This window comes from Cebus imitator, unplaced genomic scaffold (assembly GCF_001604975.1).
Source record: "Cebus imitator isolate Cc_AM_T3 unplaced genomic scaffold, Cebus_imitator-1.0 Scaffold75, whole genome shotgun sequence".
NCBI classification, from domain to species: Eukaryota; Metazoa; Chordata; class Mammalia; order Primates; family Cebidae; genus Cebus; species Cebus imitator.
Window position 1 is genome coordinate 2,154,018 of NW_016107390.1, and position 26,726 is coordinate 2,180,743.

The 26,726-nt window shown below is 41.7% G+C and overlaps 1 protein-coding gene across 2 annotated transcripts in view; it reads right to left on the reverse strand.

Moving 5' to 3' along the window:
• Positions 1 to 26,726, reverse strand: part of KIF26B (kinesin family member 26B) — a 555,192-nt gene that overhangs the window by 49,868 nt on the left and 478,598 nt on the right. For both annotated transcript variants that reach the window (XM_017532087.2, XM_037739821.1), the window contains one exon: positions 7,728 to 7,887. In XM_017532087.2, the coding sequence (XP_017387576.1) occupies positions 7,728 to 7,887 (160 nt within the window). The remainder of the gene's footprint in view (positions 1 to 7,727; positions 7,888 to 26,726) is intronic.

Below are 26,726 nucleotides of genomic sequence, written 5' to 3' on the forward strand. Positions count from 1 at the left end.
CTGCATCTGGTTTCCCCATTTGTGATACTAGTGTGATTATGACAGCACCCATGTCACAGTTGTCAGAATTAAACACTGTGATGCATTTAGCACAGCTCGTGAGGCACAGTAGGAGCAATGCCCTGAGCTGTGGCAGTCACAGTGTGAGACACTCTCACCTGGGGCTCATTTATGCACCATGCTAATGACCTTCCATGTAGCTGAAGTGCCAGGAAAAACGTACTAGAAATCATTTTCTCCTTCTCCCTGTGATCTAATGAATCCATGAATCAGGAACTTCGACCCCGCAGGCAAGATTAAGAGTTTCCACTCTCAGTATTGTCCTTGTATTCACTTCCTCCCAGGGAGGAAGGAAGGAGGTCTGACGGCTGAGGCTGGCTGTGACAGCGCAGGACGTCTGTCTGTCCCTCCGCTGCAGGACACACGTTCTCTCCTCCACTCAGCCATGGGGTCTAAGTAAGGGGCTATCTACCCTTCCCGGAGCCCTGGCGTCTGTCTGTGGATGGGCAGAAGAAATCCTCCTTCGACCCCCCTACGATGAAGCACACACAGCCTTTTCATTCCCAATCATACTCTTGTTATCTATTTGATCAATGGTTCAGAATTTGGAAAGAGCTTGATTAATAATAACCTCAAACATTAGACATAAAAGAAGATAAACTTGAAAAGCCAAAAGGGAAAGGAAGATGCCTTCCTATTTCTACCCAGCCCTGAGGCGTCATGTCTCAGCACGCCACAGCGGCTGCTGCGGTGGACACACAAAAAACATAAGCTATGGCTTTGCTGCCGCGAGGTGATGGCTGAGCTGGGAGCCTGACACTGTTTCCAATTCAGCGCCGCTCTGAGACGGCCAGAACGTGGTCCTCTTGAGAATGAACACGACGATGTGTAGAGTTCCTGTGTCAAACCACTGGCCAAACAACCAAAGCCTGAACCCAGCGCTTGTGACTCCAGCCGTCCCCAGCCGGTGTCATCTCCCCCTGAGTGACTGGCGTGGCTCCATAATGAGCCTGGAAGAATTAATTCAGTGTCAGCTTCTGCGTCAACTCTTAAGAAAACAATAACAATCTCTGGAGATCTCTAAATATGAAGATACTGCCAATCAAGGGAGCAAAGAGAGCTAAGAGGGGAAAAAGCAAATGGGAATGCGAAACATCTCACAGGAAGGGGGTCGGTGTCCCCGCCACGCTCCCAACTCACGTTCTCCGCATCCTGACCGTCATTAACATTTATAAAAATGAGTATTTCTAAGGCAGCAATATGAAGAATCACCATTGCTGCAGTTGCCTGGCAACCTGAGACTTTGGTTATTTTATTTCTAAACAGGGAATGCTCTAAACTGGTATCTGGAGTTTGTGCAAATGGTTCTAAATTGGTATCCCCGTAAATCAGGGGAGATAATACAGCATTAATGTACATTTAAAGGAGGTTAAACATGCGTCTCTCTCTCTCTCTCTCTCTCTCTCACACACACACACACACACACACACACACACACACAGATTCATACATGAGCTTCTCCCTATTTCATGCTCTCCTAAGCAAATACTCCTTCACATTTTTCCTGGCAAATATCTGTTTAATTTCATGGTCCGAGTCCAGAGGAAGCAGCCTTTCCTCTCCTGTGTGAGACGGGGAATTGAATGCTGTCGCTCAGCAGTGCCTAACCTCTGTGGCATCAGGGACAGCTTTCGTGGAAGACGATTTCCCCCACGGACCTGATGGGAGTAGGGAATGGTTTTGGGATGAAACTGTTCCACCTCAGATCATCAGGCATTAGATTCTCATAAGGAGCATGCAACCCAGATGCCTCACACGTGCAGTTCACAACAGCTCACACAATAGCACAAAGTTCCTATGATAATCTTTTTTTTTTTTTTTTTTGAGACGGAGTCTTGCTCTGTTGCCCAGGCTGGAGTGCTGTGGTGCGATCTCGGCTCACCGCAACCTCTGCTTCCTGGGTTCAAGCAATTCTCCCATCTCAGCCTCTCAAGTAGCTAGGACTACAGGCACACGCCACCACGCCTGGCTAATTTTTTATATTTTAGTAGAGATGGTGTTTCACCATGTTAGCCAGGATGGTCTCGATCTCCTGACCTCGTGATTCACCCGACTCGGTCTCCCAGAGTGCTGGGATTACGGGTGTGAGCCACCGCGCCCGACCTCCTGTGATAATCTAATGCTACCACTGATGTGACAGGAGGCGGGGCTCAGAGGTAATACTTGCCCACTGCTCACCTCCTGCTGTGCGGCCCGGTTCCTAATGGACCTGTACCAGTCTGTGGCCTGGGGGTTGGGGACCCCGCTCTAGCTAATGGCAATCTTGATCCCCTTTCCCCAGCTTCCCAGACCTTGCACACTGAGTCTCCAGTTCTGAGAGGCAGAAGACAACCCAAATGGGCTCTAGGAGGAAGTGCTTCTCCAGGCAAGAGGCAAGGAAGGGGAATGTGCATCCTTCAGAGAGGCTCGTCCTGAGGTTCCTGCAGATACTGGGCCTGCTGCCCCAAGTGCCGCCGCAGGTGCCGGCACTCCACCCTCTCTGGGATGAGAAGAGGTGCTCACATTTTGAAAAAGCTGCCTCTACTTATGAAGGCTCATTCCCTTTCTATTATTATTAATATTATAATACTTTAAGTTCTGGGGTACACGTGCAGAGCATGCAGGATTGTTACATAGGTATACATCTGCCATGGTGGTTGACTGCATCCATCACCTCGTCATCTACATTAAGTATTTCTCCTAACGCTATCCCCTCCCCTATCCCCTGATCCCCTGTTATCCCTCCACTAGCCCCCCTCTGCCCCCGACAGGTTCCAGAGTGTGATGTTCCCCTCCCTGTGTCCATGTATCCTCATTGTTCAACACCCACTTATGAGTGAGAACATGCGCTGTTTGGTTTTCTGTTCCTGTGTCAGTTTGCAGAGAATGATGGTTTCCAGCTTTATCCATGTCCCTGCAAAAGACAAGAACTCATCCTTTTTTATGGCCACATAGTATTCCATGGTGTATATGTGCCACGTTTTCTTTGTCCAGTCTATCTTTGATGGGCATTTGGGTTGGCTCCAGGTCTTTGCTATTGTGAACAGTGCAGCAATGAACATACGTGTGCACGTGTCTTTATAGTAGAGTGATTTACAATCCTTTGGGTAAATACCCAGGGTCCCTTTCAAGTCACTGACTTCAACTTGAGCTCCCACGGCCGCCTGTGGTTTGAATGAACTGCTGTGCCCCGATGCCACGAGCTTAAAGATGACCTTGGTTCCTGACTCCTCACTGGGGCCTTAGGAGGAAAAGAGCTCCCATCACAGCCCCTGAGGGTGGGCGTCCTCATGGCTTTTGTGGAACTCAGGCTTCCGGAAGCGGTCGCTGCCTGCAGTGTTTGCCGGAGGCCTGCAGCTCAGGATCACAAATGCCTCAGGGGTCACCCGCCTGCTCCCTTGACTCCACCAGAGAGAGGAGGTGGCGAGCTCAGCATGGCTGCTGAAACCCAATGTGCCTCAGTGACGGATCTCAACAAAAAAGGATTAGGTCTGGGTCTGCAGCACAGACCGAGCCCGGAAGAGGGAGGAGCCGGGCATCATGTCCACCATGGGATGGTTAGGAGGACCATTGTTCGAGATGACGGGGAGAAGCATCTCAGACAGACACGACATGAGAGGGTCCCAGGATGACTTTCCCCGAGCTCTGGTTAAAGGCAGCCAAGACAACAACTAACTGCTATTTAGAAACACCCTGTTGGCAAATAAGCAAATAGGTCCCATGACCCATTAAAGGGATTCTTTCTCCATGAGGAGTGACAGTCATAAATGAAGATAAAGGCCTCAGGGCTTGTAGGAGCCCTGTCTGACAGATGTACTTCCTAAGGGTCTGTGCTCTTGACAAGGCCACATCGAAGAGAACCAGAAATTCTATTTTGAGAGAATTGGGTCATGGTTAGAATTTGCATCTGGAAAGGCTGTGGTACTTCAGATGAGCTGGGACATAACACCCTTTAGCCTGAGCCCAGTTCACCTTGACAGATCCTTGGGGTGGCCCTTCTGGGGGTCCGCTCCGGTGGTATGTGCCTGGGACACTGGGTTCAGCCTGAGAAGTCACATCCATTAAATAGGAAGACTCCTTGCACCTTGCTGCCAAGAGCGGAAAGGAATAGCAAATGACTGTAACAAATGAATGGTGAGAGAAAATGTGCAAATGCACTGTCAAAATGCTCGGATGAGGGCAGGGTTCCCTGGACATGGAAGCTCCCAAAAATTAGAGAGGAATTTGTGCAGCCTGTCAGCGCAGAACTGATGAGCGGGTGGAGCCCTTAGAGGTTCCCTGCCCTCCCTGCATGCTTTCCTGAACGGTCCCACTGCTTAGGATCACCGAACGGCTGAGGTCAGGAATCTGCTCCGTGCCTCTTGCATCTTCAAGGGCAATATCATTTGCAAAGTCAGAGCCAATCGGCGCACACGGAGGAGTCCTGTGGGAGAACCTGGGACGGGTAATGAATCCAGACTCACTCCAGCTTGCTCACGTGACAAATAGTCTGGTACAGTGAAGGGGAGGAATGAAAGCAGGCTACAGCCCTCTGTGCACATTCCAGCGAATTTCCCAGAAGCAAGCACGTGCCGCGCAGGTGCCAAGCACAGAGCTGCCTGGGGAGACAGGCGAGGAGGTAGCGGGGTGTCTGTGTTTCGGAGGGGCGGCGAGGGGACAGAATGCAGAATTTCATTTTTGACGTTTTTCCCCTTGTAAGTGAGCAGGAGGAGTAAGAGGAAGCCAAACGTGCAGGAAACTTCCCCTTCTCTAAGGAACCCATTGCAAAGACAAGGTTTGACACTCTGAAAGCTAACAAAACACCGCCTAATGTGGCTTCAGAGCGCTCACGGACTTGATAAAAGAAGCCGGGGCTATTCTGCTGTGCTGGGCTCCCCTGCTGTGCTGAGCTCCCCTGCTGTGCTGAGCTCCCCTGCTGTGCTGGGCTCCCCTGCTGTGCTGAGCACAGGCGGCGCCTGCATTACAGAGCCTGCAGAGAAGGGGCTGGGTCTGCAGGGTGGTGGGGGCTGTCAGGGCCTCTGAAGCTGTGAGGAGGAGGCAGTTTGATCCTGCCACCCACCAGCTGGGTGACTTGAGTGCATCTTCGCCTTATCTTCCTGCACCTCAAAAGAGGACAGTTTCTAGTGGACTAATCACTTTGCAAATGTAAATTTGCAGATGCCAAATATTGAACCTAGGCGGTGGCCAGGCTCCGGGAAAACATTACGGCAAGGGTCTTTTCAGGATCACACACAATAAAGGACATTAAGGACACGGAGGGATGATGGAACAAATGCACCGGCCGGTGGATGTTGCGGGGAGGACGGCGCTGGATGCATGGCCAGGCCACCGTGTTTCCGGCACCAGGCGGCCCAGCAAGGTCTCCATGAGGTGTGAGGCACAGCAGGGCTAGGGCAGCTGGTGATGGTCTGTATCCCTGTGACCAAGAGCCCAACCAGGCCACGGGACGGCTCCAGGACTGGGTCTTGTGCTGATACAGCATGGATGTTAGTCTGTGCTTACTTGAGACACAGAAACACTTTAATGATCATTCTCTCAGTGCCTGAATAGAAGGAAAGGGACTCCAGGAATGAAGGCAGGCAGCTGTCTGCAGGGACTGGGAGTGTGTCACCCTGGAGGGCAAGTGGCCAGCTGTTGTTAAAAATATGCATAATTAACAAGAGGCTTCAACAGTAAATCCAAACTTTTTTTTGAGATGGGGTCTCACACTGTTGCCCAGGCTGGTGCCGTAGCGTGATCTCAACTCACCTCTAGCTCCTGGGCTCAGGCAACGCGTCAGCCTCTCGAGTAGCTGGGACTACAAGCATGCAACACCACGCAGAGCTGATTTTTATAGAGACAGGTTTTCTCCACGTGGCCCAGGCTGGTCTCAAGCTCCTGGGCTCAAGCAATCCGCCCGCCTCCGCCTCCCAAAGTGCTGGGAATACAGGTATGAGCCACCACGCTGGGCCATGAAAGAATTTGTAACATTTCCCTACTCGTTTATAATAAAACCCAACTCTAACTAAAAGGAAGTTAGTTCATTTAAATTAAAAATAATTTCATATGTTTACATTCATCTTTCCCACTGTCAATTCAACAGCTACTTAGAGAGATCATAAAAGCATGTCGCCCTGCAGAAACAGTGTAAAAGCTACAAGTAAAATATGTAATCGACGACCCCCTAACAAGGCGCAATTTGGAATTTTATCTACATCACGATCTATGAAGTCATGGCATTAACAGACCTGATTCTCCTTTTATGGAAACCAGTAACGGCCAATAACTTCCCCTCATTTCCAACTCCAGCGGCTTCCCTCCCCTGCCCTTTCCCCCCACAAGCTGAATTTCTTCAACTACAGAAATGACATCAAATGGAACTCTACAATTCTTCAACTCGAAATTTCCCCATAGAAAAGGGTTGTTAGAAGAGCTGGGAAAACCATTTCTGTGTTTATCCAACTAGGATTTGCAAATTTCAAGAGTTGAGATGGACAGGATTATAATCACCATTTAAGCTCCTAAAGTCAGTCCAGTGATGATCTCCTGGTAAAAAAGAAACTCACAGTATATTTGCTGGGGGGTCTGGCAGCAACAGAGGGCAGAGGAAAAGGAAAACTCCAGCAATGCTGAATCTTGGTAATGACAGAATGCACTGCCTGACTTTTTCCTCCCACATGATGGTAACTTACATTTTGTAGGATTTTTACAGATAAACCATGAATCCACATATATTTAGTTAATCCTCACAGCAACTCCATAAGGTCAGTGTTTTTTCCATTTAAATAGGTGAGGACAGGCTTGACCACAGAGGTTTAACCAGACTTTCATCATTGGTTACTGGTCAGAAGTATAATACACTTGTATACATGTTCTATCATGTTGAGCCTTCTGTGTCTGTGATGTAAGCAACATATGCAGCTCTAGCCCTCATTTTAGAAGAATGGACGCTCACGCAGCTGGTACGAGGCTCTGCTGGGCCTTGGAAGGAGCCTGGACAGCCATCCAAGTGCCCACCACACTGTCCAATGACAACACTGATTTGGGGTGACGGTGGTGAAGAGTGGCTTTGTCTCTGCCAGACATAGGAGCGGCTGTAATGTGACTGTCCTGGGGCAGTAATAAAGAGAGGGAGGGATCCTGGAAGTCAATGGACATTTGCATGGGAAGGTGGGTGGTAACTTCCCAAGCTTTCTAAGCGCCCTAGGTAGGGTTGCCAGACACAATACGTGATGTCAGGAGTGCCCCGTGCAATGTGGAAGCGCATACTTACAATGCAATCTTATTTGCTGGCTATCTGAAATTCAAACATGCTGGATATCCTATACATTCTTTTGGCTAAGTCTGGTGGCCCTACCCCCAAGGGTGAGCCAGGCTTCTCCTTCACTCTCATCAATATGAAACAGATGCCTCTTTATTACGGTGACAATGATCTTCAGTGGCGAGTGGAGACCTCGACTGAGACAATTTCCTACTTCCTCTCATTTGAGCAGCCTAAAGTCAGAACTGGAATAGATTTCAGTATTTCCAAAAGTTTTGAATTTGGAAAATCATCTGTTACACAGCTGTTAGCCAAGGCTGACCTCTGGCACTGAACTTGTAATGAAATCCAGACTGTCCCTCTGTGGCACACCTCAGAGATGGCACCGAACCAAGCGTCCCACACCAGGCTGACCCCGCCGCCTTCTTTGAGTAGAAGAGTCACTTACTTGTATGGGATGTGTTTGCTGCCATTGACGAGTGCCAGGATGACATTGCCCAGAGCAGACAGTGAGAGGCACAGCCCCGAGCCTCCGTCCCGATTTTTGCTAAGTGCTTTCACACAGCTGCCGAGATCGATGAGATGCAGACGGCTGCGACCTCCAGACACTACCACGGGAGAGAAGACAAAAGAGAAGCGGTTACGTTCTGTCACTCATCTGCTCTGCATGCAGCTCCTTGGGAAATCTGAGGAACAATGAAACGGGGACGGAAAAGGTTGAAGTTCACGACCCAGTAGGAAACGCCAGCAGAGCCAGGCTGGGTTCCAGAAGCGCTGGTTCTCGCAGATTCTTCCCCCACACGCCAGACCTTCTAGAGTCTGCGACATTCATACTGCAAACAAATGAATCCGGATGATCCTTGTAGGCTGGACTGAATGAGATTTCGGAGAAAATCGATGTCTAATTAAAGGAGGATACGTTTCTACCCGAATGTCACTTGAACAGCAGAATTCTGAAACTCATCAAGTTAAAACCTGAATGGCTCCTGAGTGATTACCTGCTTTGGTTGATCATTTCACAGAACCCAACCCAAAGCTCAGCCAGGAATCGGGTTGCAAACCCAAGGCAAAAATCAGGAAGAAACAACGAGGTGCAGACAGGGAAGACCCAAATATTTGCTGAGTATCTGCCAAGTGCCAGGCGGTACACAAACACCAGTCTCATTCAGCTCCCATGATAAAATCATAAGCTCAATACTATTATCCTTTCTTTGTTGATGAGAAAATTACAGTTCAGAAAAGTTAAGTAAGTTGCCCATGAGCACATCCACTGCTGAAGTTCAGGGAGACCAAGGTGCCAACAATTTACAAGACAGACTGCTGCCGAGGAGAGAACTCCAGAGATCTGCAGGAGGTCCCTCAAGGGCTCAGCTGAGGACGGGAGCACATCTGATATAGTTTAGATGTCGGTGTCCTCCATATCTCCTGTTGACATGTGACCCTCAATGTTGGAGATGGGCCATTCACCCCCATCACCCAAACACCTCCCACCAGGGTCCAACACTGAGGACACAGGCCTTATGCTGAAATGTGATCTTCAGTGTTGGAGATGGGCCTGGTGGGAGATGTTTGAGTCTTGGGGGTGGATTCCTCGTGAACACTTGGTGCCCTTCCCATGGTAATGAGTGAGTTCTTGCTCTTCAAGTTCATGCAAAAGCTGGTTGTTTAACAGAGGCTGTCGCCTTCCCCACTTTCTCTCCTGCTCCCTCTCTTGCCATGTGACATGTGACATGTGACATGCCCGCCCCCCTTTCACCTTCCACCATCATTGGAAGCTTCCTGAGGCCTCACCAGAAGCAGATGCTGGTGCCACGCTTCTTGCATCGCCGGCAGAACTATGAGAAAAATAAACCTCTTTGGAAATTACCCTGCCTCAGGTGTTCTTTTATAGCAATGCAAAAGGGACTAACACAACATTCATGTGAGAAAACTATTTTCAAGGCTCAGAAATTAACCACCTAAAAAGACTGGAGATAGTGCTGCACGGCACTCACATAGAGCCAGGAATAGCGCTACTTCCTAACAGCCAGTCTGAAAAACGTCAAGATTCTCAGGGCATTGGGTTGAATACCCAGAAGTATTTCCCATACTTAGCCACAGACTGAGCATGGACCTGATCCCACGTTATACATATTAAAAGCAANAAAAAAAAAAAAAAAAAAGATCAAACTGTTCCCAAGTAACGCAACTACATCCTAAAACAAAAGTTAAGAATATTTACAAAGTACAAAGATATCCAGCCCTCAACCCTGAATAAAAACCAACCAGGCATGTAAAGACTTAAGAAAATGAGACCCATAATGAAGAGATCATTGAAACCAACCAACCAACATCTAGCATAGATGTTAGAATTGACAGAAACAGCTATTTAGTAAAACAGTTATTCCAACTGTGTTTCAAATGTTCAAAAAGTGAAGTAGAAACATGTAATATATATTTAAAAAGACACAAAATGGAACCTCTAGAGATAAAAACTACAATATATAAGATTAAAAAAAAACACTAGATGAGATTAATGGCAAATTAGATACTGCAGAATGAAAAAACAGCAAATTTGAAGATCTAGCAATAAAAAAAAAAAAAATAAAAAAAAAAGGGAAAAGAAAAAAAAAAAAAAAAAAAAAAAAAAAAAAAAAAAAAACACAGTAAAAGAGCTGTAGGGCAACTTTAAGTGTCCAAATATGTGTAATTGGAGCTCCTAAAGGAGAAGACACAGAGTATGATACAAATAAAATATTTGAGAAAAATAATGGCTAAAAATTCCCCACAGTTAATAAAAGTCATAAACCCATGTATCCAAAAAGCTAAGTGAGCCCCAAGCAGAAATAAAGAAACTACATCAAGCCATATTATAACCAAACTGCTCAAAACCAGTGATATAAAGACAAATCTTGAAAAAAGCCACAGGAAAAAAAAAGCACATTACATATAAAGGAACAGAGATAAGGATGATGGCAGATTTCTCACTGGAAATAATGCAGGTGAGAATACAGTGGAGCAATGTTTTAAAATTACTAAAAACTGTCAAGTTAGAAATATACATCCAGCAAAAGTATTACTCCAAAACAAAAGGGAAATAAAGATATTTTTAGACTTAAAAACTCTAAAAGAATTCACCATAAGCAAAAAACACAAGGAATATAGACAAAGGAATGAAGAGCTTTGGAAATGATACCACATGGGTAACCGTGTAATTTTTATTACTTAAATCTCTTTTAAAGATAATTGTTAAAACAAAAATCACAATGTGATGTGTGAATGACATACGTAAAATTAAAACATTTGATTACAATAACACAAAAGTCAGAGGAGAGGAATGGAATTACACTATTGTAAGGTTTTTATTCCTTATAGAAGCGCCATAATATCACTTGAAATTAGATTGTGGTAACTTAAACATGTATTATGAACACTAAAGCAATAAACAATAAAAAGCAACAGCTAATAAACCAGCAAAAGATAGAAATTGGAACCATTTAAATGTTTAATAAATCCAAAAGAAGGCAGATAAAAAAGAGGACAAAGATCAGATGGGACAAATAGAAAACAGAAAAGTAACATTTCGAACCAAACTATATCAATAATCATATTAAATGTAAATAGTCTAAAATACCCTTATTAAATGGCAAAAATCATCACATTGGATTAAAAAGTGAGGCTCTACTATATGCTCCCTATGAGAAATGCACTTCAAATGTAAATAAACAATAGCTTAAACATATAAGTGTAGATAAGGCAAACAGCAACCATAAGAGTTGGAGTGGATCTACCAATATTAGACAAAAGAGCCTGAAGACAGTGGAAGAGCTATCCCATTTGTGCTGAGACCTGCAGGGAGCCCTGTCCAGCACCTCCCGCTGCAGTCATGGAGCTGTCTACTGATGCGGTGTCCTCCTGGGAAACACGCCTTCAGATACAAGACTGGGCTCTCCAGCTTCTATCCCAAGAGGGCCCAGTCATAGCTCCAGACCCTCTCTCTGCAGTCCGGTAACTATTCTACCTGTGCAGGAACTTGCTGGGTGACACACACCCCTCTGAGCCGAGACTGAGCCCTTCGGTATCTGTCTTCACAGCAGTTCCTATGAGGGCCCGGATTCTACTCCAGTGCTTGCTGATAGCTGGGGAACTAGCCTGTCTATGCAGGGACTTACTAGAAGATGCATGCCCATCTCAGCCAATGTGGCAGGCATGCCAGCCTCCATCTCATAGCAGACCTGAAGAGGCCCGGTCTTGGATCTAGCTCCTCCTGTTATGGGTAAGAAACGACTCCAGTTGTACAGAGACTTGCTGGGTAACACGGGCCTGTCTCAGCCAATGAGAAAGGCCCATCAGCCTCCTTCCCAGAGCAGATTCCGAAAGGGTCTAGTCTCAACTTCTGCCTCTCTTGCTATAGCTGGGGACCCAACCTATGCAGAGACCTGCTTGGAAGTAAACTTGTCTGGGCCACTAGGACAGTCTTCAGGACTCAGGTTCCTGGGGTCAGTGTTCCCATATAACACAAGCATTGTCCTTGTGTCTTCCCCAGGTCCATTTGGGCCAGAAAGCCACAAAAACCGCAGAGCCCTTGTGAGACTCATAGCAAGCCTGGGTATAGAGCATCGTCTACTGCTGAGATGACTGTGGTGATCACAGAAAGGGAACACGATAGTCAGAATCAACACTTAGAATCCCTGGAAGGCCCTCTGTAGAAGTACAGGTACAAACAAAGCCAGACTAGGAAGACTCAAATGAGTATTTAATCTCTCACTGTGCAGATATCATCACACTTCAAGCATCAAGAACAGTCAGGGAAATAGAATGTCAAAGGGACAAAGTAAGGCACCAAGACTGGCCCTAAAATGATGAAAATTGTGATCTCTTGGACAAGTAATTCAAAACAATAGTTTTAAGGAAGCTCATTGAACTTCGAGAAAGCTCAGAGAAATCTCTCAGAGAAAGTTCACAGAAATATTTAAAAAATAAAATTAAATTCTGGAGGTAAAAAATGCAATGAATGAAATGAAAAAAATGCAATAGAGAATATCAGAGGAATTGATCAAAATAAGAAAGAATCAGTGAGCTCAAAGGCAGACTATTTGAAAATACACAGTCAGGGCCAGGTACAGTGGCTCATGCCTGTAATCCCAGCACTTTGGGAGGCTGAGGCAGGCGGATCATGGGGTTAGGGGATTGAGACTATCCAGGCTAACACAGCCAAACCCTGTCACTACTAAAATACAAAATATTATCTGGGTGTGGTGGCACATGCCCGTAGTCCCAACTACTCGGGAGGCTGAGGCAGGAGAAGTGCTTGAACCCAGAAGGCAGAGATTAAAGTGAGCCAAGATCATGCCATTGCACTCCAGCCTGGTGACAGAGCAAAACTCTGTCCCAAAAAAAAAAAAAAAAAAAAAAAAAAAAAAAAAAAAAAAAAAAAAAAAAAAAAAAAAGAAAGAAAAAAAGAAAAAAAAGAAAAGAAAATACACAGTCAGAAGAGAAAAAAAAAGAATGGGAAGGAATGAACAAAGCTTATGGGACCTATTGACCAACATCAAAAGAGCAAATATTTGGGTTAGTGGAGTTAAAGAGAGAACTGAGAAAGACAAGAGGTAGCAAGCTTATTTAAAGAAAGAACCAAACTTTCTAAACCTGGAGAAGAATATAAATATCCAGGTACATGAAGGTCAAAGTCACCAATCAGATTCAACCAAAATAGGAAGACCTCAAGACATATTATAATTAAACTCACAAAGTCAAAGGCAAAGAGAATCCTAAAAACAGTGAGAGCACAAGATGAAAGCAAATAACATATAAAGGATATCCAATACAACTGGCAGGAGACTTCTCAGCAGAAATTTTACAGGCCAGGAGGGAGTGGGATATTATTCAAAGTGCTAAAGGAAAAAAATTGTCCACCAAGAATACTGCACCTAGCAAAGTTATTCCTCATAAATGAAGGAGATGACTTTCCCAGAGAAAATTTATGACTACCAGACCTATCCTATGATAAATGCTAAAGAAGTTCTTAAAACCATAAGAAAAATAATGCTAATGTGATTCTTATATATTATGACATTTAAATCATTTTTATGTTTAGTAAGAAGATTAAAAGACAAAACTATTAAAATAATAGCTACAAAATTTTTGAGGTAGGCAATATAAAAATGTAAACTTTGACATCAAAAATTCAAAATGTAGGAACAGAAGAGAATTAAAGTATATGTGTATTTTTTTCCTTTTTGATTTGTTTCTTTTCTTCTGCTGCAATAAAAGTTAAATTGGTATCACTTTTTAAAATGTGTTATAACTACAGGAAGTTTTTTGTAAGCTTCATGGTAACCTAAAGCAACAATCTATAACTGACATACAAAAATAAAAGCAGCAAATTAAAACATACCACCAAAGAAAATCACTTTACCACAAAATATAAGAAAGGAAGTGAGGAGGAGGTATACTACACAATTAGAAAATAAGTAATAAAATGGCAGTAGGAAGGCCTTACCTAGCAATAATAACATGGAGTGTATATTGACTAAATTCACCAAATAAAAGACAGAGTGGCTGAATGGATTAATAAATAAGACCCAACTATATGTTGCCTACAATAGACTCACTTCATCTATAAAGGCACACACAGACTAACAGTGAAGGGATGGGAAAGCATTCCATGCAAATGGAAACAGAAAAAGATCAAGACTATACTTAGATCAGATAAAACAGACTTTAAGTGAAAAACTATATAAAGAAACAAAGGAAATTATGATGTAATGATAATTCAGCAAGGAGTCAATTCAGAAAGAGGATATAACAATTATAAATACATATGACCATATAGCAGGGTACTTATACGTATAAAGCAAATATTACTAGATCTAAATAGGAGAGGTAGACTATAATATAAAAATAGTAAGGGACATCAACACCCCACTTTTGGGAATGGGTGGATCATTCAGGCAGAAAAATCAACAAAGAAACCTCAGAATTAACTATACTCTAGACCAAATGGACTTAACAGATATTCACGGAACATTTTATCCAACAGCTGCAAAATACCCATTCTTCTCATCAGTACATGGAACATTCTCCAGGACACACCATATAATAGGCTGTAAAACATGTCTCAACAAGTTTTAAAAAGTCAAAATCATAACGAGTATCTTTTCTAACCACAACAGAACAAAACCATAAATTAATAACAAGAAAAATGCTGGAAACCATACAAACGTCTGGAAATTGAGCACGTTCCTGGATGACCAATGGGTCAATGAAGAAATTAAGAATGAAGTTTAAGAAGTTCTTGAAGCAAATGAGAATGGAAATACAACATGCCAGAACCTATGGGATATAGAAAAAGTAGCACCAAGAGAAAGGTCTTTAGCAATAAATAACTACATCACAAAGATAGACTCTAAATAGACAACCTAGTGTTGCACCTCAATGAACTAGAAAAGAAAAAACAAACCAAATATAAAATTGTGGGAAAAAAATCAGTAAAATTGAGCAGCAACAAATGAAATTGAGACTAAAATCACACCAGTCAAGTCTTCAATTATAGTTGGCAATTTCAAACACCCCCATGCAAAATTGACACAACAAGTGGAAAACCATAAGGATACTGTATAGATTAGAATAATACTGTCAAATATCTACTTGACACAGAACATTCAACGCAACAAAGCAGAATACACATTCTTTTGAAGTGCACACAAAACATTTACCAAGATACACAGTACTCTGGTCCACAAAACAAGGTTAAGTAAGTGTTAAAGGATTCATATCACTCAGAGCATGCTCTCTGATTCAATGGAATTAAATCAGAAGTCAATGTAGAACAGTATCTGAAAAAATCCACAAATATTCTGAAACTCTACAATTCTGAAACTCCTCCAACTCCACTTGGCCCCAAACAGCCTGTGGTCAAAAAAAAATTCAAAATGAAAATTTTAAAGTGTTCTTAAGTGAATAGAAATGAAATGATACAAAATACGAAAGCTTTCTCAAGAAGTAATAGATAATAAAAATGGCCCTAAATTCATTAAAGAAATAGAATCTGTAGTTCACAACCTTTCCACAGGTAAAGCTCTAGGAACAGATGGAGGTACTGGTGAATTCTACCAAACATTTGAGGAAGAAATAATAACAATTCTACTCAAAGTCTTCCTGAAAATAGGAAGAAAAGCTTCCCAAGTTATACTATATTACTCTGATACCAAAAGAAAACAAATATGTTGTTTGGAAAAAAAAGCAAAACAAAACACAAAACCTGCAGACCAATATTCCTCATGAACATTGCCAAAAATTCTAAACAAAAATTCTAAACAAAATATTAAACAGCCATATTAGAAAATTATATCTAGGGCCAGGCATAGTGGCTCACTCCTATAATCTCAGTATTATGTGAGGTTGAGGTACTTGAGGCCAGAAGTTCAAGACCAGCCTGGGCAACATTGCAAGACCTCATCACCACAAAAAAGTATTAAAAAATTAGCTGGGCAAGGTGGTGCACACTGTAATCCTAGCTACTTGGGAGGCTGATATGGAAGGAAGGATTGCTTGAGTCCAGGAATTCAATATTGCAATGAGCTGTGATCATGCCACTGCACTCCAGCCTAGGTGACAGAGTGAAACCCCAACTCAAAAAAAACTGTATCTAGCAACAAATGCAAAGGGTTTTATACCATGAGCAAATGGGGTTTATTTCAGGAACGCAAGGTTGGTTAACAAAAAAAACGTAATTTATCAATATAATTTACCATATTAACAAACTGAAAGGAAAACTGACTGTTTTCAGTAGCGGAAAAAGCATTTACCAAAATTCAGTCATTCTTGATAAAAAAAATCCCAGCAACATATAAAGAGAAGGTAATATCCTCAATTTGATAAAAGGTATCTACTAAAAACTATGGCTAACATCATACTTAATGGTAAAAGATTAAATGCTCTCCCTCTAAGATCAGGAGCAAGACAAGTATGTCCACTCTCACCATTTCCATTTAACATTGTACTGGGAGTCCTAGCCAGTACAGTAAGGCAAGTACAATAAATGAAAGATATCCAGATTGGAAGGCAAGTCAAATGGTCTCTACTGGTGACATAAATCACCTATAGGAAGTCTAAGAATGAAATCCACAAAAAAGTTACTAAAACTAATAGGTGAGTTTAGAAAGGTTGCAGAATATGTGGTCAATGGACAAAATCAATTGCATTTCTTTATACTAGTAACAAATGATTAGAAATTAAAACTTAAGGCTGGGTGTGGTGCTTCACATCTATAATCCCAGCATTTTGGGAGGCCAAGGCAGGATTACTTAAGGCTAGGAGTTCAAGACCAGCCTAGTCAACATAGTGAGACTCCATCTCTACAGAAAAATGATACAAAAAGAAATTAGCTGGGTATGATGGCATGTGCCTCTAATCCTAGCTACTCAGGAGGCTGAGGTGGGAGGATCACTTCAGCCTCGGAATTTGAGGCTGCAGTTAGATATGATTGTGCCTCTGCAATCCAGCCTGAATGACAGAATGACACCCCAACTCAAAAAATATATACCATTTACAACAACATCAAACATATGATTTACAGATATGACTGAAGTGAGATGTGTACATAAACACTAAAAATATTGCTGAAAGCAGTCCTCAAAAAATGAAATATTGCTGAAAGTTATCCTTAAAAAATGAATGAAAGGTAAAGTCTTTCCCAAATAAGAAGAAAATGGAGGGAATTCACCACCAATAGACAGGCCTGGTGAGAGATGCTTAAGGGGGTTCTACCTCCGGAAGCAAAAGGACAATATCTACCATCACGAGAGCGCACAAGACCAAAAACTCACTGGGAGAGCAGATACAAAAATGAGAAAGAGGAAGAGCCAAACATCACTACAATAAACTACCAAATCATCAAGGTAAGCAACAGAAGAGGAAGAAAGGAACACAAGCTGTACAAAACAATCATACAGCAGTTTACAAGATGATAGAAGTCCTTACCTAGCAGTGACAGCCTTGAATGGAAACATTTTAAATTCCTTAATTAAGAGATATACACTAGACGAATGGATTTATTAAAAATAAAAGACCCAACTATATGCTGCCTCCAACAGACTCACTTCATGTGTAGAGATGCACATAGAATGACAATGAAGGGATGTAAGAATTACTCCATGAAAATTGAAACCAAAAGCGTGCCAGAGTAGCTATACTTATATCAGACAAAATACAGCGTTAGCCAAAACACATAAAAAGTGGCAAATAAGGTCATTATGTTAATATAATGATGAAGAGATCAATTCAGCAGAAGACTATAACAACTGTAAATATAAATGCACCCAACACTGGAGCACCCAGATATATTACATAAAACAATTACTGTTAGAGCTACAGAGATTGACCCCAATGCAATAATAGTTGAGGACTCCACCACTCCATTTTCCTATTATTATTTTTTGGTATGAGGTCTCACAGTCACCCAGGCTGGAGTGCAGTGGCATGATCTTGGCTCAAACGATCCTTCCACCTCAGCCTCCAGAGGAGCTGGCACTACAGGTGCATGCCACCACACTCAGCTAATTTTTGTATTTGTCCAGGGACAGGGTTTCACTATGTGGCCCAGGCTGGTCTCAAACTTCTGAGCTCAAGTGATTGGCCCACCTTTGCCTTCCAAAGTGCTGCGATTACAGGCGTAAGCCCATGTGCCTGGTCCACCACTCGGCTTTAGCACTGGACAGATCAACTAAAATAAACAAACAAACATTGAACTTAATCTGCACTACAGACCAAATGGATCTAACAGACATTTAGAGAACATTTCATTCAAGTGCTGCAAAATGCACAACCTTATTATCAGTACATGGAATATTCTCCGTGATAGACCATATGCTAGACCACAAAGTCAGTCTTGATACATTTTCAAAAGTTGAAACTATATCAAGTATCTTGGACCAATATGTAATAAAACTAGAAATCAATAACAAGAGGATTTTGGAACTGTATAAATATTTGAAAATTAAACAACATGCTCCTACATAAAAACATGCTCCTAAATGAAAACATTAATGAGATAAACATTTTTCTTAAATGAAAATGGAAACATACCATTCTTAAACCTATGGGTACAACAAAAGCAGCACTAAGAGGCATTTACAATAATAAATGTTTTCCTCAAAAAAGTAGAAAGATTTCAAATAGACAACCAAACGATGCACCTCCAGGAACTAAAATATCAAAACCAACTCACCCAAAAATCAGAAGGAAGAATAAAAATCAGAGAAGAAATAAAGACTAAAAAAATTACAAAGGATCAAGAAAATAAAAGTTGATTTTTGAAAGGAAACAAAATGATAAACTGTTAGACTAACCAAGAAAAAAGACCCAAGTAAAAAAAAATGAGAAATGAAAAAGACAATACCACAGAAATAAAATGATGATTAGAGTTTATTGTGAAAAACTGTACACTAACAAATTGGAAAGCTCAGGTGAAATTGACAAAGTCTTAGGTACATACAACCTTACAAGACTGAATCAGAAAGAACAAGAAAATGTGAACAAATAAATGACTAACAAGAATTAATTAGTACTAAAAAGTTTTCCAACAAAGAAAAGTCCAGGACTTTAAAAATTTGGTAGAATGAAGCAGTAAAATAAAACCAATTCTTCTCAAACTATTAGAAAAAATTGAAGAGGAGGGAAGTCTTCATTCAAGTGGGCCAGCATTATCATGATACCAAAATCAGACACCAATATCCCTCATGAACACAAAGGCAAAAATCCTTTACAAAATACTAGCAAACCAAATCCAACAACACACCAAAAGGATAACACACTGTAATCAAGTGGGATTTATCCCAGGAATGCAATGATGGTTTGATGTATGCAAATCAATAAATGTGCACATCACATCAACATACAAGGGACTAAAACCATGAGATCATCTCAATAGACACAGAAAAAGTATTTGATAAAACCCAACATCCCTTCATGATTAAACCTCTCAATAATTTAGGCATAGAAAAAACATGCCTCAACATAACAAAGGCCATATATGACAAACTCATAGCTAATGTCATAGTTAGCAGGGAAAAGCTGACAGCCTTTTCTCCCCTAAGAACTGGAACAAGACAAGGATGCCCACTTTCACCACTGTTATTCAAAATAGTACTGGAAGTCCTAGCTAGAGAAATTGGGCAAGAGAAAGAAATAAAAGGCATTCAAACTGGAAAAGAGAACATCAAATTGTTCCACTTTGCAGATGACATATTATAGTTAGAATAACCTAAGGATTCTACTGAGAAACTCTTAGAACTGATAAATTTGGTAATGTGGCTGGATACAAAAATCAGTAGTGTTTCTATACACTAGGAACAAACTAGCTGAAAAAGAAATCAAATCTGTCTCATCTGTTACAGCTATCAAAAAATAGCTAGGAATCAATTTAACTAAGGAAGTGAAATATCTTTATAACAAAAATCGAAGAACATAGAAACAAATGAAAAGACATCCCATGCTCATGGATCAGAAGAGTTACTGTTTATTTTACTTTAAGTTCCAGGATACATGTGCAGAACGTGCAGGTTACATAGTTATACATGTGCTATGACGGTTTGCTGCACCTATCAACCTGTCATCTAGGTTTTAAGCCCCAAATGTATTAGGTATTTGTCCCAATGCTCTCACTCTCTTTGCCCCCAACCTCCCAACTGGACCCAGTGTGTGTTGTTCCCCTCCCTGTGTCCATGTGTTCTCATTGTTCAACTCCCACTTATAAGAGAACATGTGGTGTTTGGTTTTCTGTCCCTGTGTTAGTTTACTGAGGATGATGGCTCCATCCATGTCCCTACAAAGGACATGATCTCATTATTTTTTATGGCTGCATAGTATTCCATGGTGTATATACTACATTTTCTTTATCCAGTCTATCATTGATGAGCATTTGGGTTGGTTCTGTGTCTTCGCTATTGTAAATAGTGCTGCAATAAACATACTGTACATGTGCCTTCATAACAGAATGATTTATATTCCTTTGGGTATATACCCAGTAATAGGATTGCTGGGTCAAATGGTATTCCTGGTTGTAGATCCTGGAGGAGCTGACACACTGTCTTCCACAATAGTTGAACTAATTTACATTCTCAACGATAGTGTTAAAGTGTTCCTATTTCTCTATAGCCTTGCCAGCATCTACTGTTTCTTGACTTTAATAATTGCCATTTGGACTGGCACGAGATGGTATCTCCTTGTGGTTTTGATTTACGTTTTTCATGTTTGTTGGCCAAATAAATGTCTTCTTTTGAGAAGTGTCTCTTTATATCCTTTGTCTACTTTTTGATGTCGTTTTCTTCTTGTAAATTTAAGTTCCTTAAGATTTTGGATATTAGACCTTAGTCAGATGGGTAGATTGCAAAAATTTTCTCTCATTCTATAGGTTGCCTGTTCACTCTGATGCCAGTTTATTTTACTGTGCAGAAGCTTTTTAGTTTAATTAGGTCCCATTTGTCAATTTTGGCTTTCATTGCCATTGCTTTTGGTGTTTTTGTCATGAAGTCTTTGCCAGAGCCTATGTCCTGAATGGTACTGCCTAGGTTTTCTTCTAGAGTTTTTATGGTTTTGGGTTTTACATCTAAGTCTTTAATCCATCTTGAGTTAATTTTTGTATAAGGTGTAAGGAAGGGATCCAGTTTCAGTTTTCTGCATATGGCTAACTAGTTTTCTCAGTTACCATTTATTAAATAGGGAATCCTTTCCCCATGCTTGCTTTCATCAGGTTTGTTGAATATCAGATTGTTGTAGATGTGTGGTGTTATTTCTGAGGTATCTGAGGTTCCACTGGTCTATATATCTGTTTTGGTACCAGTACCATGCTGTTTTGGTTATTGTAGCCTTGTAGCGTAGTTTGAAGTCAGGTAGCATGATGCTTCCATCTTTGTTCTTTTTGCTAAGGATTGTCTTGGCTATACAGGCTTTTCTTTGGTTTCATATGAAATTTAAAGTAGTTTTTTCTAGTTATGTGAATACTGTCAATGGTAGTCTGACAGGAATAGTATTGGATCTATAAATTACTTTGGGAAGTATGGCCATTTTCATGATTTGATTCTTCCTATCCATGAGGATGAGATGTTTCTCCATTTGCTTGCATCCTCTTATTTCCTTGAGCAGTGGTTCGTAGTTCTCCTTGAAGAGGTCCTTCGTGTCCCTTGTAGGGTATTCCTGAGTATTTTATTCTCTTTGTAGCGATGGTGAATGGGATTTCATTCATGATTTGGCTCTCTGTCTGTTGTTAGTGTATAGGAATGCTTATTATTTTTGCACATTGATTTTGTATCCTGAGACTGCTGAATTTGCTTATCAGTTCAAGAAGTTTATGGGCTGAGATGATGGGATTTCTAAATATACAATCATGGCAACTGCAAATAGAGACAATTTGACTTCCTCTTTTCCTATTTGAATATGCTTTATTTCTTTCTTTTGCCTGATTGTCCTGGTCAGAACCTCTAACACTATGTTGAATCGGAGTGGTGAGAGAGGGCATCCTTGTTTTGTGCCAGTTTTCAAAGGGAATGCTTCTAGCTTTTGCCCATTCAGTATAATATTGGGTATTGGACTGTCATAAATAGCTCTTGTTTTGACACATGTTCCATTAATATCTAGTTTATTGAGAGTTTTTGGCATGAAGGCTGTTGAATTTTATCGAAGGCCTTTTCTGCATCTATTGAGATAATCATGTGGTTTTTGTCATTGGTTCTGTTCATGTGATGGATTACGTTTATTGATTTGCATATGTTGAACCAGCCTTGAATCCCAGGGATGAAGCTGACTTGATCGTGGTGGATAAGCTTTTTGATGTGCTGCTGGATTTGGTTTGCCGGCATTTTATTGAGGGTTTTTGCACCAACATTCATCAGGGATATTGGCCTGAAGTTTTCTTTTTTTGTTGTGTCTCTGTCAGGTTCTGGTATTAGGATGATACTGGCCTCATAAAATGAGTTAGGAAGGAGCCCCTCCTTTTCAATTGTTTGGAATAGTTTCAGAAGGAATGGTACCAGCTCCTCTTTGTACCTCTGGTAGAATTCGGCTGTGAATCCGTCTGTTCCTGGGCTTTTTTTTTTTTGGTTGGTAGGCTATTAATTACTGCCTCAATTTCAGAACTCGTTATTGGTCTATTAAGATATTCGACTTCTTCCTGGCTTAGTCTAGGAAGGGTGTATCTGTCCAGGAATTTATCCATTTCTTCTAGATTTTCTAGTTTATGTGTACAGAGGTGTTTGGATACTACACTCATACACCAAAAAACCTAACCTCCCTCCCCTCAAAAAACTATTTGAGTTCATATATTGTAAAATATATAAAAATTAACTAAAAATTGATCAAAGACCTCAATTTGAAGCCTAAAATGACAAAACTTCTAGAGAAGCCAAAAGAATAAGCCTTTTTGGCCTTGGGTTAGACAAAGATTTCTTAGAGATGACACCAGAAACGTGATTCATAAAAGGAGCACATAAATTAGACTTCATAAATAATGAACATTTCTGGTTTTCAAAAGATGCTGTTGAGAATGAATTGAGAAGCCACAGACTGGGAGAAAATGTTTGTAAATAATGAATCTCATAAAGGATTTGCATACAAAATGTACAAAAAAACTTTCAAAACAATTTTTAAAAGGACACAAGATTTGAAGAGACATTTCACCAAAGAAGAGGTATGGATGTCAAATGAGCATGCACAGGGATGCCTGGCATCATTGGGCATTAGGAAAGTGCAAATTAAAACCGCAACAAGATACTACTACAAACCTACTGTGTAAACAGGCAAAAACTTCAAAGACTGACCAGATTAAACACTGGTGGGGCGAAGGAACTGGAACTCCCATATGGGGATGTAAAATGGTACAAGCACTTTGGAAAACAGCTGGGAAGTTTCTTAAAAAGGTAAACATACATCTACTATATGGTTCAGCCATTCCAGTGTTTTTTTTTTTTTTTTCCAAATATTCCCAGATACTCATAAGATTCCAGTTCTATTATAGGTATTTACCCCAAAGGAAAGAACACATATGTCCATATGTATTAGTCTGTTTTCATACTGTTATAAAGAACTACCTGAGACTGGGTAATTTATGAAGAAAATAGGTTTAATTGATTCACAGTTCCACAGACTTAACAGGGACCATGACGGGGAGGCCTCAGGGAACTTACAGTCACGGCAGAAGCAAAGGGGAATAAGGCACATCTTCCCATGGAAGAGCAGGAGAGAGAGCAAGAGCAAGGTGGTGGGGGGGTGCCACACACTCAAACCATCGGATCTCACAGCTCACTATCATGAGAACATCATGGGGGATATCCCACCTCATGGTCCAGTCACCTCCCACCAGGTCCTTCCCTAACACTGGGAATTACAATTCAACATGAAATTTGGGTGTATGTTTATACAGGCTGAATATCCCTTATCTGAAATGCTTAGAAGCAGAAGTTTCCACTCAGATTTCAGATTCTGGAGTATTTGTGTATGTCTAATGACATATCTTGGGAATAGGACCCAATATAAACATCAAATTTATTTATGTTTCATATACACCTTATATACATAGCCTGAGATAATCTTATACAATATTTTTGATGATTTTGTACACAAAACACAGTTTTTACTGTGACCTGCTACATGAGGTCAGAGGTGGAACTTTCCACGTGATATCATTTGGTGCTCACAGTTTCAGATTTGGAGCCTCTTGGATTTCGAATTTTCAGATTTGGGATGCTCAACCTTTAGTACTTTTATTTGCAATATCCCCACCTGGTAAGAACACGAACGTCCATCAACAGGTGAATGGACAGGCAAACAGTGGTATATCTGGACAATGGACCACTCCACAGAAATATACATAAATGAACTACTGATCCATGAAATGAAATGATTACATCTCGAAATAATTATGCTAAGTGAAAGAAGCCACACCAGAGAGTACGGACTGTATGACATGTTTCCTTCCATGTGAAATTCTAGGCAGTCCACAATAATGTCTAGAAACTGAAAGCATATCAGCAGTTTGAGTCTGGAGACAGGAAGGAAGAGCTTCAGACAGACTGCAAGGTTCCCAGGGAAACTTTTGAGGATGAAGCATATGTTCATTATCTCGATTGAAGGTGGTTTCATGGGCATACACATGTGATGGAATATCAAATTGTATGATTTAGTATGTACAGTTTGTTGTATCTCAGGTATATCTCATTAAAGTTGTAAAAAAGAAAAAAAAAGTACCCATGATCCTGCAGCTAGTGGTAGAGAGAGCTAGGATTCAAACCAGACTGTCTGACTGCAAGAGGTGAGCTCTAAACTACGTCCTGTAGCCTCCATCACTTCCACGAGACAGCAGGAGTACAAGATTGCCTTTTTGCCCCAGGCCCGACTCTTTCACAGTGCTGCGTTCCTGGGTACATCATCCACTCCTTGGCTGTCTCCCTTTCCCCGCCTCAGCCCCAGGCAGCAGAAGTATGCTCTCCTTCAAGCCTCTGGACTCCCCTTTCCAGGCGGCCCAGCCCACACCATCATGCCTGGCCTGCCTCCTGCTGCCGCCAGGACAGCCACTCTTCCCTGTGCCTTTCCCTCCTCTGCACAGAAGGAAAATGGCACAGGCAGAGATGGAAACTTCTCAAAGCTGTTGTGGAGGCCAAGTAATCCGGGGCAAGACTGAAAGGTGTTGGTGCAGAAAGCGAGCAGAGTGCGTGGGACTCACATGCGTCCCGAGCATGTGGCATCCCGGTGCCTGGGAGGGATCTGGGCATCCACGCCTCTGCAGCTGAGGCCACACTGCTCACACCATAGGATGGAAATATTCAGGAACCACTGTCCTAAGGCCAACCTGCCTCTACCCCTTCCTACCCTCAGTTTCCATGTCTAGTACTGAGAAAAAAAGGTGAGCAACATTTACAGAAAGCACAGCATTGCAATTCAAGCTCTCCAGCTACTGACACATCTATGGCAAAGAACTTTCTACATTAAGGATGTTACATTTTGTTTCTCTTCAGCTATCCCCACCAAAATCCCTTAAAGGGGAAGATATAATTTGTCACTTCTGTTTTATGCTATTTTGTATCCTTCAAGCTCAGGTCACGGCAGGGTGCTAGGGAAATAGTTATTTTTAAAGCAAAATATCATTTGCTTTGCAGCCTAATTATATAGACAGGAGAAGCTCAGATATTCCACATGCACCACAGATTAAAGGGCAAAGACAGGGACCAATTCAGACTCTAATAGTCCATTTGATGTAATGGAATAAAATGTATAATGTACATGGAGTAAAACAGAACACAGAGAACAAAGGCATAGTTTAGACTGTGCCGAGAAGTAATATTATAAAATACCTGTAATTATACCTGCATGACTCAAAGTAAGAGTCACATTCAGACAATGGAAAAGCTACTCTCTGCTCTGTACCCACTGGAGTTCAGCAGTCACAGAATTCTGAATCTCACACATGCGGCTTCACTTGAAATAGCACACGGTGAGTGAGCCCACGCCATGTGCTGTTACCAAGAACTGACATCACTTCCAGTGGCAGGGAGAAAGTGTAGCTACATAACAAAGGAACGCAACAGCAGGTAAGAAGCAGGTTCCTCGCTGACTTTCCAGATTTTGAGGTCAAGACTGCAGGGTTAAAGGCACATAACTCAGTCAGCCTCGTGTAATCCTTTAGTTATATTCTAATGTGCAGTATTTTAAGTCTAGACTTTGACTAAACCAAATTACCCACATATCTTATTCTACCCACAGGAAACAACGTAATAATTTTTCCTACTCCTGAGCCACACTTTATCAAGCACCTGGAAGGTACCAGGGGATCCTAAATTCTTCTAATATCACTACAATATCCCAGAATGCAGAAATAAGCCCCATTTTATAGGGAAGGAAACTGAGGCTCATAGATGTTAAAGAAATCACCCACGATCTCATAGAAAATTAATGCTAAATCTAAGATGAAAATCCGAAGCTAACCAGAAGGCATGTAGAAGCTCTTTTAACTCACCTTCCCTTACTGTAGCGGTTCCTTCCAAACTTTGCTGCCCGTTAGAAGCACTTTGGAATCTTTAAAGAAATATTGGTGGCTGGCTCCCACTCCACGCTAATTTAATTGGGCTGGAGGAAGCATGCGCGCTGGATGCCTTTAAAAGCCCTCCAGGTGAGTCTAATGTGCAGCTAAGGGTGGAGCCACTGCCTTCCCACGTGGCCAGGTGAAGCAATGCTCTGGGTCACCTGCGTGAGTCGTGCTGCCCGAGCCCACAGCACAGTGAGGGCTCGTGGTTAGTGGAGGCTGTGGTCTAGTTTGCGCACTTTTGCTCTAAAAAGAATCAGCTGCGTAGTTCTTAATAGGTCAGCTGTGTTTCTCCCCAAATAGTTTTCTGCCACTTGTTATTATAAATAAAAGCATAATAAAATACTATCTAAGGCAATGAAATTATTTTGTACAGAGTTAATGTTTCTATAAAAA